The 15,763-nt window shown below is 42.4% G+C and overlaps 1 protein-coding gene across 2 annotated transcripts; it reads right to left on the bottom strand.

Moving 5' to 3' along the window:
* Positions 1-625: 625 nt before the first annotated feature.
* Positions 626-14,979, bottom strand: LOC124111520 (gastrula zinc finger protein XlCGF57.1-like). 2 transcript variants are annotated; one of them, XM_048401191.1, is made up of 3 exons: positions 14,705-14,978; positions 2,088-2,383; positions 626-1,919 (listed from the first exon to the last, which is right to left on the bottom strand). In XM_048401191.1, exons 2-3 carry the CDS (start codon positions 2,353-2,355, stop codon positions 865-867), a joined length of 1,323 nt encoding a protein of 440 aa, XP_048257148.1. In that variant the 5' UTR covers positions 2,356-2,383; positions 14,705-14,978; the 3' UTR covers positions 626-864. The 2 variants fall into 2 exon arrangements, with proteins under 2 accessions (XP_048257148.1, XP_046327212.2); XM_046471256.2 differs by having other exon boundaries at positions 626-2,383; positions 14,705-14,979.
* Between the last annotated feature and the right edge of the window lie 784 nt (positions 14,980-15,763).

Genomic DNA, 15,763 nt, shown 5'->3' with positions numbered 1-15,763 from the left:
TGTAAGGAAGATAAGATAGCCTTTGATTTATCCCTGTCCAAGAACACGTGGTGTAAACATGTGGTCACTACATGGCCAGAGGATTATTAACGACCGAGATAGATGGCATTGGATTTAAATATCCCCTACGCAGCAAGAATATGAACTTGCTTACGTCCTCCACGAGGCAAACTCTGGGCCTCAAGGTCAACGGGCAAAGCCCTGCCACCCCTTAAATACGGAGGTGGTTTCAGAGTGAGTGAGTGAGTTGGGTTTAACGCCGCATTTAACAATATTCCAGTTATATCGCGGCGTGTCAGCTTAATGTGGGAGGAAAGCCCGAAGTGATGCAGGTCTCAGACGTTTACCACTTCGGTGAAACCCACGAGCACGGGTATGGTGCTGACAAACCTAGAAACATAATTGGGGCGAACCGGGATTCGAACCCACAGTCATAGGTTTCTGGCAAGCTCAAGGGACGCAACTCTGCACAGTGAATCGCGGCGCCTTAGACCACTGGGCCACCCGTGCCCCCTCCCTGTCCAAGAGCACGTGGTGTAAACATGTGGTCACTACATGGCCAGAGGATTATTAACGGCCGAGATAGATAGCATTGGATTTAAATATCCCCTACGCAGCAAGAATATGAACTTTGTAAACCTTTATTCCTGAACTATGAAACGTGTGATGTTACATCCCTCGCTACATTCAACACACTGATAAGATTGATTCCACGGCGAATCCTTGTGTTTCTGCAGATTACCTGAGTGTGTCAATCCTTTCTCACAAACAATGCACTCGTAAAGGTTTGATTCCATTGTGAATCATCACTTGTGTATGCAGAGTACCTGAGTGTCAAAATATTTTCCCACATCGAACAAACTGCTAAGGCTTGCTTCCACTATGAATGGTCAGGTGTCGCTTCAGGCTATTTGAGTATGTAAACGCTTTACCACACACATCACACTGATACGGCTTGCTAGCACTATGAATGGTCATGTGTTTCTGCAGGCTACTTGAGTGTGTGAACCACTTATCACACACAACACACTGATAAGGCTTGACTCCACAGTGCATCCTCATGTGTTTCTGCAGGCCTCCTGATGCTGAAAATGTTTTCTCACACACAATGCATTGATGAGTCTTGATTCCACAGTGCATCCTTATGTGATTCTGCAGGCTACTTGACTCTGAAAACCGTTTACCACAGACAACACACTGATAAGGCTTGATTCCAATGTGCATCCTCATGTGTTTCTGCAGGTCACCTAAGAGTGTAAATGTTTTCTCACACACAATGCATTGGTAAGGCTTGATTCCGCTGTGAATCCTCATGTGTTTCTTCAAGCTAAATGGTTGTGTAAACCATTTCCCACATTCAGGACACTGATTTGGCTTGATTCCAGTGTGAACCGACATGTGTCTCTGCAGGAGACCTGACCTTGAAAATTCTTTACCACATTCAAAACACTGATAAGGCTTGATTCCACTGTGAATCATCATGTGTGTCTTCAGGTTACCTGATTGTGCAAATGCTTTCCCGCATTCAACACACTGATGAGGTCTCATTCCAGTGTGAATCGGCATGTGATTCTTCAGAGTACTTAATCGTGTAAATGTTTTCTCACATATATTACACTGATTAGGCTTGACTCCACTGTGAATCCTCATGTGTATCTGCAGGTAATTTGATCGTGTAAATTCCTTCCCACATTCAACACACTGATAAGTTTTGATTGCAGTGTGAATGCTCATGTGTGTCTGCAGCTGACCCGATTGTGTAAATGTTTTCTCACACACAATGCACGGATAAGGCTTAATTCCACTGTGAATCCTCATGTGTGCCTGCAGATGTCCTGAACCTCTAAACCTTTTACCACATTCTACACACTGATAAGGTTTGATTCCAGTGTGAATCAGCATATGTTTCTGCAGATGACCTGCTAATGTAAATGTTTTCTCACACACGATGCACTGATGAGACTTGATTCCACTATGAATCATCATGTGTTTCTGCAGGCTACCTGATTGTGTGAACCCTTTCCCACATTCTACACACTGATAAGGTTTGACTCCAGTGTGAATCAGCATATGTTTCTGCAGATGACCTGATAATGTTTTCTTACAAACAGTGCACTGATGAGGCTTGATTCCACAGTGAATCGCCATGTGCCTTTTCATGTCTTCTGATTTAATAAATGTTTTCCCGCATGCACTACACGTTGATTGATCTTCTGGACCACCACAATCTTTGTGTTCCTTGAGATCACCTGTTTCCTGAGTGTCAGTAATTTCCAGCAATTCTCTCTCACAGTCACTGACTACACATGTTTCAGAAACAGAGCCAGGATTCTGTGGTTGGCTTTGTACTTCCATTGTTAACTTGTGGATGTTATGGTGTTCACTGAAAACAAAAGAGTTGTCTTTTATCATGATAATGCATTTTCAAAAGATGTTTCCACAAGAACACCAACAATAACGAGGGCTGAGACCCGTGAAGATCCGGCGTATAATAGGTCTTCAGCAACCCATGTTTGCCGTAAAAGGCGACTAACGGGTTCGGGTGGTCAGGTTCGCTGACTTGGTTGATGCATGTCACGGATCCCAATTGCGTGGATCGATCGATGCGCATGATATTAATCACTGGATTGTCTGGTCCATACTCGATTATTTACAGACCGCCGTCATATAGCTTGAATATTGCTGAGTGCGGCGTTAAACAACAAACAAACTATACACAAGTTGGTGATGTGTTATGGATCATGATGTAAGACCTGATTTTGTTAATGTTTTTCCCACATTTAACACACTGGTAATAGCTGTTTGTGGTAATTTCATACCCACAACGAATTAGTACTGCGGGAAAACACCAGACATTTCGTACCAGTGGAATATTCGTACCCAGAAGAATGACAAATTTCGTACACTATTTAGTATTTCTAAGTACACCATTATAAGGTTATATTAGCGATTTTTCGCGAATTGTGTGACGTCACAGTCCATTCCATTTATAAGCACTATGAATCATCATGTGTTTCTGCAGGCTACCTGACTGGGTGAACCCTTTCCTACATTCTACATACTGATAAGGGTTGCTTCTACAGTGTAACGTCATGTGTTTCTGCAGGCTACCTGACTGTGTGAACCCTTTCCCACATTCTACACCCTGATAAGGGTTGCTTCTACTAAGGACATTCATGTGTTTCTGCAGGCTACCTGACTGTGTGAACCCTTTCCCACATTCTACACACTGATAAGGGTTGCTTCTACTGTGTACATTCATGTGTTTCTGCAGGCTACCTGACTGTGTGAACCCTTTCCTACATTCTACACACTGATAAGGGTTGCTTCTACTGTGTACATTCATGTGTTTCTGCAGGCTACCTGACTGTGTGAACCCTTCCCCACATTCTACACACTGATAAGGGTTGCTTCTACTGTGTACATTCATGTGTTTCTGCAGGCTGCCTGACTGTGTGAACCCTTTCCCACATTCTACACACTGATAAGGGTTGCTTCTACTGTGTACATTCATGTGTTTCTGCAGGCTACCTGACTGTGTGAACCCTTTCCCACATTCTACACACTGATAAGGGTTGCTTCTACTGTGTACATTCATGTGTTTCTGAAGGCTGCCTGACTGTGTGAACCCTTTCCTACATTCTACACACTGATAAGGGTTGCTTCTACTGTGTACATTCATGTGTTTCTGCAGGCTACCTGACTGTGTGAACCCTTTCCCACATTCTACACACTGATAAGGGTTGCTTCTACTGTGTACATTCATGTGTTTCTGCAGGCTACCTTACTGTGTGAACCCTTTCCCACATTCTACACACTGATAAGGGTTGCTTCTACTGTGTACATTCGTGTGTTTCTGCAGGCTACCTGGCTGTGTGAACCCTTTCCGACATTCTACACACTGATAAGGGTTCCTTCTACTGTGTACATTCATGTGTTTCTGCAGGCTACCTGACAGTGTGAACCCTTTCACATATTCTACACACTGATAAGGGTTGCTTCTACTGTGTACATTCATGTGTTTCTGCAGGCTGCCTGACTGTGTGGACCCTTTCCTACATTCTACATACTGATAAGGGTTGCTTCTACTGTGTACATTCATGTGTTTCTGCAGGCTGCCTGACTGTGTGAACCCTTTCCTACATTCTACACACTGATAAGGGTTGCTTCTACTGTGTACATTCATGTGTTTCTGCAGGCTACCTGACTGTGTGAACCCTTTCCCACATTCTACACACTGATAAGGGTTGCTTCTACTGTGTACATTCATGTGTTTCTGCAGGCTACCTGACTGTGTGAACCCTTTCCTACATTCTACACACTGATAAGGGTTGCTTCTACTGTGTACATTCATGTGTTTCTGCAGGCTACCTGACTGTGTGAACCCTTTCCTACATTCTACACACTGATAAGGGTTGCTTCTACTGTGTACATTCATGTGTTTCTGCAGGCTACCTGACTGTGTGAACCCTTTCCTACATTCTACACACTGATAAGGGTTGCTTCTACTGTGTACATTCATGTGTTTCTGCAGGCTACCTGACTGAGTGAACCCTTTCCCACATTCTACACACTGATAAGGGTTGCTTCTACAGTGTACATTCATGTGTTTCTGCAGGCTACCTGACTGTGTGAACCCTTTCCCACATTCTACACACTGATAAGGGTTGCTTCTACTGTGTACATTCATATGTTTCTGCAGGCTACCTGACTGAGTGAACCCGTTCCTACATTCTACACACTGATAAGGGTTGCTTCTACTAAGGACATTCATGTGTTTCTGCAGGCTACCTGACTGAGTGAACCCTTTCCCACATTCTACACACTGATAAGGGTTGCTTCTACTGTGTACATTTATGTGTTTCTGCAGGCTACCTGACTGTGCGAACAATTTCCTACATTCTACACACTGATAAGGGTTGCTTCTACTGTGTACATTCATGTGTTTCTGCAGGCTACCTGACTGTGTGAACCCTTTCCTACATTCTACACACTGATAAGGGTTGCTTCTACTGTGTACATTCATGTGTTTCTGCAGGCTACCTGACTGTGTGAACCCTTTCCCACATTCTACACACTGATAAGGGTTGCTTCTACAGTGTACATTCATGTGTTTCTGCAGGCTACCTGACTGTGTGAACCCTTTCCCACATTCTACACACTGATAAGGGTTGCTTCTACTGTGTATATTCGTGTGTTTCTGCAGGCTACCTGACTGAGTGAACCCGTTCCTACATTCTACACACTGATAAGGGTTGCTTCTACTGTGTACATTCGTGTGTTTCTGCAGGCTACCTGACTGTGTGAACCCTTTCCCACATTCTACACACTGATAAGGGTTGCTTCTACTGTGTACATTTATTTGTTTCTACAGGCTACCTGACTGTGTGAACCCTTTCCTACATTCTACACACTGATAAGGGTTGCTTCTACTGTGTACATTCATGTGTTTCTGCAGGCTACCTGACTGTGTGAACCCTTTCCTACATTCTACACACTGATAAGGTTTGCTTCTACTGTGTACATTCATGTGTTTCTGCAGGCTACCTGACTGTGTGAACCCTTTCCTACATTCTACACACTGATAAGGGTTGCTTCTACTGTGTACATTCATGTGTTTCTGCAGGCTACCTGACTGTGTGAACCCTTTCCTACATTCTACACACTGATAAGGGTTGCTTCTACTGTGTACATTCATGTGTTTCTGCAGGCTACCTGACTGAGTGAACCCTTTCCCACATTCTACACACTGATAAGGGTTGCTTCTACAGTGTACATTCATGTGTTTCTGCAGGCTACCTGACTGTGTGAACCCTTTCCCACATTCTACACACTGATAAGGGTTGCTTCTACTGTGTACATTCATATGTTTCTGCAGGCTACCTGACTGAGTGAACCCGTTCCTACATTCTACACACTGATAAGGGTTGCTTCTACTGTGTACATTCATGTGTTTCTGCAGGCTACCTGACTGAGTGAACCCTTTCCCACATTCTACACACTGATAAGGGTTGCTTCTACTGTGTACATTTATGTGTTTCTGCAGGCTACCTGACTGTGCGAACAATTTCCTACATTCTACACACTGATAAGGGTTGCTTCTACTGTGTACATTCATGTGTTTCTGCAGGCTACCTGACTGTGTGAACCCTTTCCTACATTCTACACACTGATAAGGGTTGCTTCTACTGTGTACATTCATGTGTTTCTACAGGCTACCTGACTGTGTGAACCCTTTCCCACATTCTACACACTGATAAGGGTTGCTTCTACAGTGTACATTCATGTGTTTCTGCAGGCTACCTGACTGTGTGAACCCTTTCCCACATTCTACACACTGATAAGGGTTGCTTCTACTGTGTACATTCGTGTGTTTCTGCAGGCTACCTGACTGAGTGAACCCGTTCCTACATTCTACACACTGATAAGGGTTGCTTCTACTGTGTACATTCGTGTGTTTCTGCAGGCTACCTGACTGTGTGAACCCTTTCCCACATTCTACACACTGATAAGGGTTGCTTCTACTGTGTACATTTATTTGTTTCTACAGGCTACCTGACTGTGTGAACCCTTTCCTACATTCTACACACTGATAAGGGTTGCTTCTACTGTGTACATTCATGTGTTTCTGTAGGCTACCTGACTGTGTGAACCATTTCCTACATTCTACACACTGATAAGGGTTGCTTCTACTGTGTACATTCATGTGTTTCTGCAGGCTACCTGACTGTGTGAACCCTTTCCTACATTCTACACACTGATAAGGGTTGCTTCTACTGTGTACATTCATGTGTTTCTGCAGGCTACCTGACTGTGTGAACCCTTTCCCACATTCTACACACTGATGAGGGTTGCTTCTACTGTGTACATTCATGTGTTTCTGCAGGCTACCTGACTGTGTGAACCCTTTCCTACATTCTACACACTGATAAGGGTTGCTTCTACTGTGTACATTCATGTGTTTCTGCAGGCTGCCTGACTGTGTGAACCCTTTCCTACATTCTACACACTGATAAGGGTTGCTTCTACAGTGTACATTCATGTGTTTCTGCAGGCTACCTGACTGTGTGAACCCTTTCCCACATTCTACACACTGATAAGGGTTGCTTCTACTGTGTACATTTATTTGTTTCTACAGGCTACCTGACTGTGTGAACCCTTTCCTACATTCTACACACTGATAAGGGTTGCTTCTACTGTGTACATTCATGTGTTTCTGCAGGCTACCTGACTGTGTGAACCCTTTCCTACATTCTACACACTGATAAGGGTTGCTTCTACTGTGTACATTCATGTGTTTCTGCAGGCTACCTGACTGAGTGAACCCTTTCCTACATTCTACACACTGATAAGGGTTGCTTCTACTGTGTACATTCATGTGTTTCTGCAGGCTACCTGACTGTGTGAACCCTTTCCTACATTCTACACACTGATAAGGGTTGCTTCTACTGTGTACATTCATGTGTTTCTGCAGGCTACCTGACTGAGTGAACCCTTTCCCACATTCTACACACTGATAAGGGTTGCTTCTACAGTGTACATTCATGTGTTTCTGCAGGCTACCTGACTGTGTGAACCCTTTCCCACATTCTACACACTGATAAGGGTTGCTTCTACTGTGTACATTCATATGTTTCTGCAGGCTACCTGACTGAGTGAACCCGTTCCTACATTCTACACACTGATAAGGGTTGCTTCTACTGTGTACATTCATGTGTTTCTGCAGGCTACCTGACTGAGTGAACCCTTTCCCACATTCTACACACTGATAAGGGTTGCTTCTACTGTGTACATTTATGTGTTTCTGCAGGCTACCTGACTGTGCGAACAATTTCCTACATTCTACACACTGATAAGGGTTGCTTCTACTGTGTACATTCATGTGTTTCTGCAGGCTACCTGACTGTGTGAACCCTTTCCTACATTCTACACACTGATAAGGGTTGCTTCTACTGTGTACATTCATGTGTTTCTGCAGGCTACCTGACTGTGTGAACCCTTTCCCACATTCTACACACTGATAAGGGTTGCTTCTACAGTGTACATTCATGTGTTTCTGCAGGCTACCTGACTGTGTGAACCCTTTCCCACATTCTACACACTGATAAGGGTTGCTTCTACTGTGTACATTCGTGTGTTTCTGCAGGCTACCTGACTGAGTGAACCCGTTCCTACATTCTACACACTGATAAGGGTTGCTTCTACTGTGTACATTCGTGTGTTTCTGCAGGCTACCTGACTGTGTGAACCCTTTCCCACATTCTACACACTGATAAGGGTTGCTTCTACTGTGTACATTTATTTGTTTCTACAGGCTACCTGACTGTGTGAACCCTTTCCTACATTCTACACACTGATAAGGGTTGCTTCTACTGTGTACATTCATGTGTTTCTGCAGGCTACCTGACTGTGTGAACCCTTTCCTACATTCTACACACTGATAAGGGTTGCTTCTACTGTGTACATTCATGTGTTTCTGCAGGCTACCTGACTGTGTGAACCCTTTCCTACATTCTACACACTGATAAGGGTTGCTTCTACTGTGTACATTCATGTGTTTCTGCAGGCTACCTGACTGTGTGAACCCTTTCCCACATTCTACACACTGATGAGGGTTGCTTCTACTGTGTACATTCATGTGTTTCTGCAGGCTACCTGACTGTGTGAACCCTTTCCTACATTCTACACACTGATAAGGGTTGCTTCTACTGTGTACATTCATGTGTTTCTGCAGGCTGCCTGACTGTGTGAACCCTTTCCTACATTCTACACACTGATAAGGGTTGCTTCTACTGTGTACATTCATGTGTTTCTGCAGGCTACCTGACTGTGTGAACCCTTTCCTACATTCTACACACTGATAAGGGTTGCTTCTACTGTGTACATTCATGTGTTTCTGCAGGCTACCTGACTGTGTGAACCCTTTCCCACATTCTACACACTGATAAGGGTTGCTTCTACTGTGTACATTCATGAGTTTCTGCAGGCTACCTGACTGTGTGAACCCTTTCCTACATTCTACACACTGATAAGGGTTGCTTCTACTGTGTACATTCGTGTGTTTCTGCAGGCTACCTGACTGTGTGAACCCTTTCCCACATTCTACACACTGATAAGGGTTGCTTCTACTGTGTACATTCATGAGTTTCTGCAGGCTACCTGACTGTGTGAACCCTTTCCTACATTCTACACACTGATAATGGTTGCTTCTACTGTGTACATTCATGTGTTTCTGCAGGCTGCCTGACTGTGTGAACCCTTTCCTACATTCTACACACTGATAAGGGTTGCTTCTACTGTGTACATTCATGTGCTTCTGCAGGCTACCTGACTGTGTGAACCCTTTCCCACATTCTACACACTGATAAGGGTTGCTTCTACTGTGTACATTCATGTGTTTCTGCAGGCTACCTGATTGTGTGAACCCTTTCCCACATTCTACACACTGATAAGGGTTGCTTCTACTGTGTACATTCATGTGTTTCTGCAGGCTACCTGATTGTGTGAACCCTTTCCCACATTCTACACACTGATAAGGGTTGCTTCTACTGTGTACATTCATGTGTTTCTGCAGGCTACCTGATTGTGTGAACCCTTTCCCACATTCTACACACTGATAAGGGTTGCTTCTACTGTGTACATTCATGTGTTTCTGCAGGCTACCTGACTGTGTGAACCCTTTCCCACATTCTACACACTGATAAGGGTTGCTTCTACTGTGTACATTCATGTGTTTCTGCAGGCTACCTGACTGTGTGAACCCTTTCCCACATTCTACACACTGATAAGGGTTGCTTCTACTGTGTACATTCATGTGTTTCTGCAGGCTGCCTGACTGTGTGAACCCTTTCCCACATTCTACACACTGATAAGGGTTGCTTCTACTGTGTACATTCATGTGTTTCTGCAGGCTGCCTGACTGTGTGAACCCTTTCCCACATTCTACACACTGATAAGGTTTGACTCCTGTGTGAATCAGCATAAAAAAAAAAATTATGTTTCTGCAGATGACTGTCACTTAAATTTGAGTGTTGCCTTTGTGTATGACTTCCCGGCTTTGCGAGCTACATACAGGTTCAAACATACCAAATCACAAGCAGTTTTCGCAGCCTTCAGTGCAGAATGAATCACATGGCAGCTGTAATTTTGTATGTTTTGTTTTAAATGTACATCAATCCATTAATTAAAACTGACCATGTATTTTTATATATTTAGAGCTGGTTTTTTTACATGATAACTTACAATGTTAGCTGAATTCGACCGCGGATAGGGGGCACGGGTGGCCCAGTCGTCTAAGGCGCCGCGATTCGCTGTGCAGAGTTGCGTCCCTTGGGCACGCCAGAAACCTATGATTGTTGGTTCGAATCCCGGTTCGCCCCGATTATGTTTCTAGGTTTGTCAGCACCATACCCGTGCTCGTGGGTTTCACCAAAGTGGTAAACGTCTGAGACCTGCATCACTTCGGGCTTTCCTCCCACATTAAGCTGACACGCCGTGATATGACTGGAATAATGTTATAAGCGGCGTTAAACCCAACTCACTCACTCACTCACTCTAAGCATTTGGAATAAAAACGTTGAATGGGTTAAAATGAAGGCGCATTGGTAGCTCCTGAATTGGAACAGAATGCATTAATTATGCGAATGAAAAAGAACACTATCGGATTTGACAGCGGTCATTAGCGAAATATGTGCACAGCTTCTATGGGAAACTAGGTCAAATGCAGCGGAATAACTTCGGCTGTATCCGTCAGAAGCCGATCTCACTTACATAAGAACACTTTCTTCCGGAAACAGACAGCGTGAGGGACATTGCGGAGATACACCAATAAGCGATAAGCTAAGTAGTTTCTTTTGGTTTGTCTGACTCGAATTCTTGACTTTAACATTTTTAAGCATAAAATTCATGGCATTGAGCATCAGAATCTGTTATCTAAAAGTAGAAGACGTTTTTTCTTAAATCAGTTATAGCAAATATATGGGTAGACTAACATCTAGTCAAACAGTTGTTAAGTTCTGTTCATAGAAAATATAATAAAAAGGAGCAAAGATACTCTCGTCATTTCCTGATACTGCAGTAATCTAGACTTGCCTACTAATATAGACTTGCTTGGGCTTTTTTTGGATATATTTGTTTCAGGGTCAGTATCACAGATTATTAAATGGGCAGTAGTCAGGCATGGTCTCCGACCACGCTGAAGATGCCTGACATCTCGCCCATCCCCAAACAGATCCCAGCAGTCTTGTCAACTGTGTGGTAGCCAAAACAAACGCATCGGGATCTCGTAATGGTATGTTAATAAAATACAGTAAAGTACGGTTATAACGAACTCAAAGGGACTACTAATTTTAGTTCGTTATAACCGTAGTTCGTTATAAGCATATATACAGCATAACTACAGCAAATAGTCGGGACCAAAAAAGTAAGTTCGTTATATCCGTCAGTTCGTTATAAGCGTGTTCATTATAACCGTAGTTTACTGTACTTATAAATTAATATTATTGCTTAAGTGCCAATCAGCCACAGAAGAATTCCTTACGATTGGCGTTGACTGACATAATTTTGTTATAAGCCGTATAGTATCACCAATTATTAGGCAAATACAACATATTGAGTTCTTAGACGTAAACAATGAATGAAATTATGGGCGAAGTAATTTATCTAGCTCTATGACTGATACGTTTTCCAATCGACTCCCATCAAAATACATCGATAATGCATACAAAATACATTACTGAACTATATTATTGCTGATCATGGATAATCTGTATGGAAGGGGCATTATTCATTCATATTCATAGGAGGGCCTGATATACGACTTCTAAGGGAAACATCATTTTTTGCACAGTGAAAAACTACATCAAGTCCCTTCAGCGAATTCAGCGTAAACAGGTGATAAATTTTTTTTGATCAATGAAACTTGAGATAAATTACTTCCAGACTTGACGATTTACCATTTAAATTGTCTTTTCTCTTCTGCTGGACATTTTTTTATTTGCAGAAATTAGGTTTGCCGTGTGTTTTTCCCATTAACTAAACCGGAAATAACACCTTGCTGTACATTTTCTACCAATCTACCCGTGATTCGGTTAATAATACCCCCTAAAACGTATAACTTGAAAGGATTTTGATGCAATGTTCGGAATACTTGTACTCTGAAATTTTTATTTTATCAGAAATGATATTTTCCAAAATACCGTATTTTTAGTTGCAAGTTTTACTAATTAAGATAATAATAACCATAATCACTTTTGTACAGCTGGACGTTATTGGCGGGTAAGTTTTACGTATGAAAAAAAAATGACCAGTCACCGCTGAGGCCTCCTCGGTTTCTGCTGCAGTTAATGGATAAAAACAAAATGCAGAAATCGTAAATACAACCAACAAAAGCTATATGTATAATATCAGGCAGTTATACATATCCTATATCCACAAAGTAGGTTGGTTTGTTGTTTAACGCCGCATTCAGCAATATTCCAGCTACATGACGGCAGTCTGTAAATAATCGAGTCTGGACCAGACAATCCAGTGATTAATATCATGAGCATCGATCCACGCAATTGGGATCCATGACATGCATCAACTAAGTCAGCGGGCCAGACCACCCGATCCCGTTAGTCACCTTTTACGGCAAGCATGGGTTGCTGAAGACCTATTCTACCCCGGAACCTTCACGGGTCTATATCCAGAGAGAGGAAAAATATCCCTAGTCTGTCTTACATATCAAATATAGCCCATGCAAGTCTATAATGTTTGGCAAGTCTAGATTACTGCAGTATCAAATGAAGAGAGTCTCTGGGCTCCCTTTTATTATCTTTTTGTTAAGATAATTGAACAACTATTTTTTTTCCTGTACGATATGATCATTTCAGAGACTAGATGATGGTCTATAACATCCCATACATATCAAGCTGTACAAAGAAACTTGTTCGATGTCACGTGTCTTTGTGACAATCTAATATTTTGATACATATCGATATATAGAGCCTTTTGGGGTATCTCAATTTGTTTTCGTTTCTCAAATGACCACGTAAGTTTGTTTCAGGTGTTTCACATAGGCGTCAAGTCTCATTGGTCAGCTGAGATAGCACACGTGACAACTATGTTTTTGATGTCCATGGTTCTTTAAAAAATCCAAATGATCAATCAATCAACGTACTATCGGCTAATCCTTTGACCAAAGTATGTTGTTTTGACATAAGCACTTCACGCCCAGATATGGGTGTATTTCGTCTGCTTTAGTAAACCTACGTACATGAACACTAACTTTTGACAAATCTACTCCGCAAGATAACATTGATTTATCAATCAAATTATCGGTTAATCCTTTGATCGATGTTTTTTTAGCAACTCAACTGATCATTCTTCTCTTACTGTGTTGCCATGGTTATTACTTAACATGTAGTCCATTCACCGTATCAGACTGGATTTATAACCCAGTCTTCTATTGAGTAATTACCCCAGACACAAGAAATGCCAAAAGGGAACCGCTGATTGCTATATATCCTCTGGGGCGGTCGGGTAGCCTCGTGGTTAAAGCGTTCGCTCGTCACGCTGAAGACCCGGGTTCGTTTCTCGACATGGGTACAATGTGTGAAGCCCATTCCTGGTGTCCCCCGCCGTGATATTGCTGGAATATTGCTAAAAGCGGCGTAAAACCATACTCACTCACTCACTGTATATCCTCTACACCCCCAGAGGCAGGGATGAACGTTATTGAGTAATTTGGCAGTCTTTGCCAGACAATCTGAGTGGCTCTACCACTAATTCTATCTGATTATATTGATGACTTTATCTTCTTGTTCCTTCAGCATCCGACAGTCGATAGTATACAAAACCCATGGAATGGGAAAATGGGGTTTTAATTGCGGCTTCCAATAAATCAAATTGTTCTTTTTAATAGTATGGGTCTGTTGACATGATATTATAACGTGATATTATTAAAGATCAACCTATAAAATACAGAAATGGTATCCAAATCAATATGTCACCTATATGTAAAATGCGACTAAGCTTGTCGTAGGAGCCGACTAACGGGATCGGGTGGTCAGGCTCGCTGACTTGGTTGATGCATGTCATCGTATTACAGTTGCGTGGATCGATGCTCATGATGTCAATCACTGGATTATCTGGCCCAGCCACGATTATTTACAGACCGCCGTCGTATAGCTGGAATTTTGCTGCGTGCAGCGGTAAACAAAAAAACAAACAATCTCTCATCTTATAATCCACGCATTCAGAAATCCGAACATGTTTTCACTGCGGGTAAAAATATGAGCCTTAGCTGGTGGTGTGAGGCAGTCGGATAGAAGCCAGAGTGTAGTTTCCCTTTATTTATAATATAAGTAAAAATGGACGTTATTCTCCTGACATACACGTTGCAACAGTATTCATGATGCCACGGACATTTTCTAAGCTCCCGTTCTAGCGTCTTTCCGTAGTAAATACATAAACAGCTGATAAAGCGTGCGCCACGTGTCCATATCGAATGGAAGCCGCCATTGTTGAGTCGTGGCTGTATCACTGAAGCGAACGCGCTGCCTACCTAGACAACCAGGTCTCCAGGAGAGAAACACAGGGGATAGTGAGTTAAAATGGATAAATAGCCACGATCACAAAGAAAGGAGACGCATTTCTCTAAGCAGACGCTGTCAAATGATGTAACTTCGAAGCCATGTAATATTGTAATCTTGTCAATACTTACATTCGATTGCTGCCTGTGTACGACCTCCCGGCTTTGCTTGCTGCACGTTATGACGAGCGCTGGTGGGATTGTGTTGCTATTTTAAGAAAACATCCTGTCCTTCGTTCAACCAGAGACGATATACATATGTACCTAATATGGGCTCTGCCTCAACAGCGAGTGAGTGAGTATAGTTTTACGCCGCTTTTAGCACTATTCCTGCAATATCACGTCGGAGGACACCAGAAATGAACTTCACACATTGTACCCATGTGGGGAATAGAACCTTGGTATTGGGCGTGACGAGCGAACCCCTTCACCACCAGGCTACCCCACCGACCACCTCGGTAGAGGCAGGGGACCGGTCTGTTTTTCTATAACTTAGTTAATCGAACACCTATTTCTATGCGGATTTGTGTTTTTATGACAAATACTGAAAAAAAGAGTAGAAATGGTAATGGTATTAATATTCCTATTTATTTTTATTTTTTTTGTGGTAACATTCATTGTACTCGCATCTCTTGCTTTAATGAAGTTTGTAAAGAACTTATTTAGTTTTCATTAAGGTGCATTGATGTTTCAAATTGATAAACCCATCAATATATGATTCATATTTTCTTAGCTAGGTTACGCAGATAAACTCAGGGGTCGAACGATCGCATCAAAAAGTGGAAGAGATATGACAATCGGTATTAGACAACTGACGTTAGGAATGTGAGAATATGCGGGAAATACCAAACTTATCCCACCTGTTCGCAAAATGGACTTGTCCGACATTGCCGAGGTCGGATTCCATTCAGGGAGTCATCATTATGTAAATACGGGTAAATATATTTCAAGTTTGTACGGTTTAGTAACATCCTTAAAGAGGCTGAACATAATATTGATATCTCATGTAAGAAATAATCGACTGGCGGTTTATTCTCCCTGCAGTGTTTTATTGTACAACTGCTAATCGTCGTTTATTTTTAAATTAACTTTATTTCATTTGCTTGAGTTTTAGTTGAGATACATATTGCCACCAATATCATAAAGGGGCGGTAGGGTAGCCTGGTGGTGAAAGGGTTCGCTCGTCAAGCC

The sequence above is a fragment of the Haliotis rufescens genome, unplaced genomic scaffold (assembly GCF_023055435.1).
Source record: "Haliotis rufescens isolate VD_foot unplaced genomic scaffold, xgHalRufe1.0.p SCAF_21, whole genome shotgun sequence".
Classification (NCBI taxonomy): Eukaryota; Metazoa; Mollusca; class Gastropoda; order Lepetellida; family Haliotidae; genus Haliotis; species Haliotis rufescens.
The sequence above is the reverse complement of the archived record's forward strand: the minus strand, read 5'-3'. Positions and strand labels throughout refer to the sequence as shown.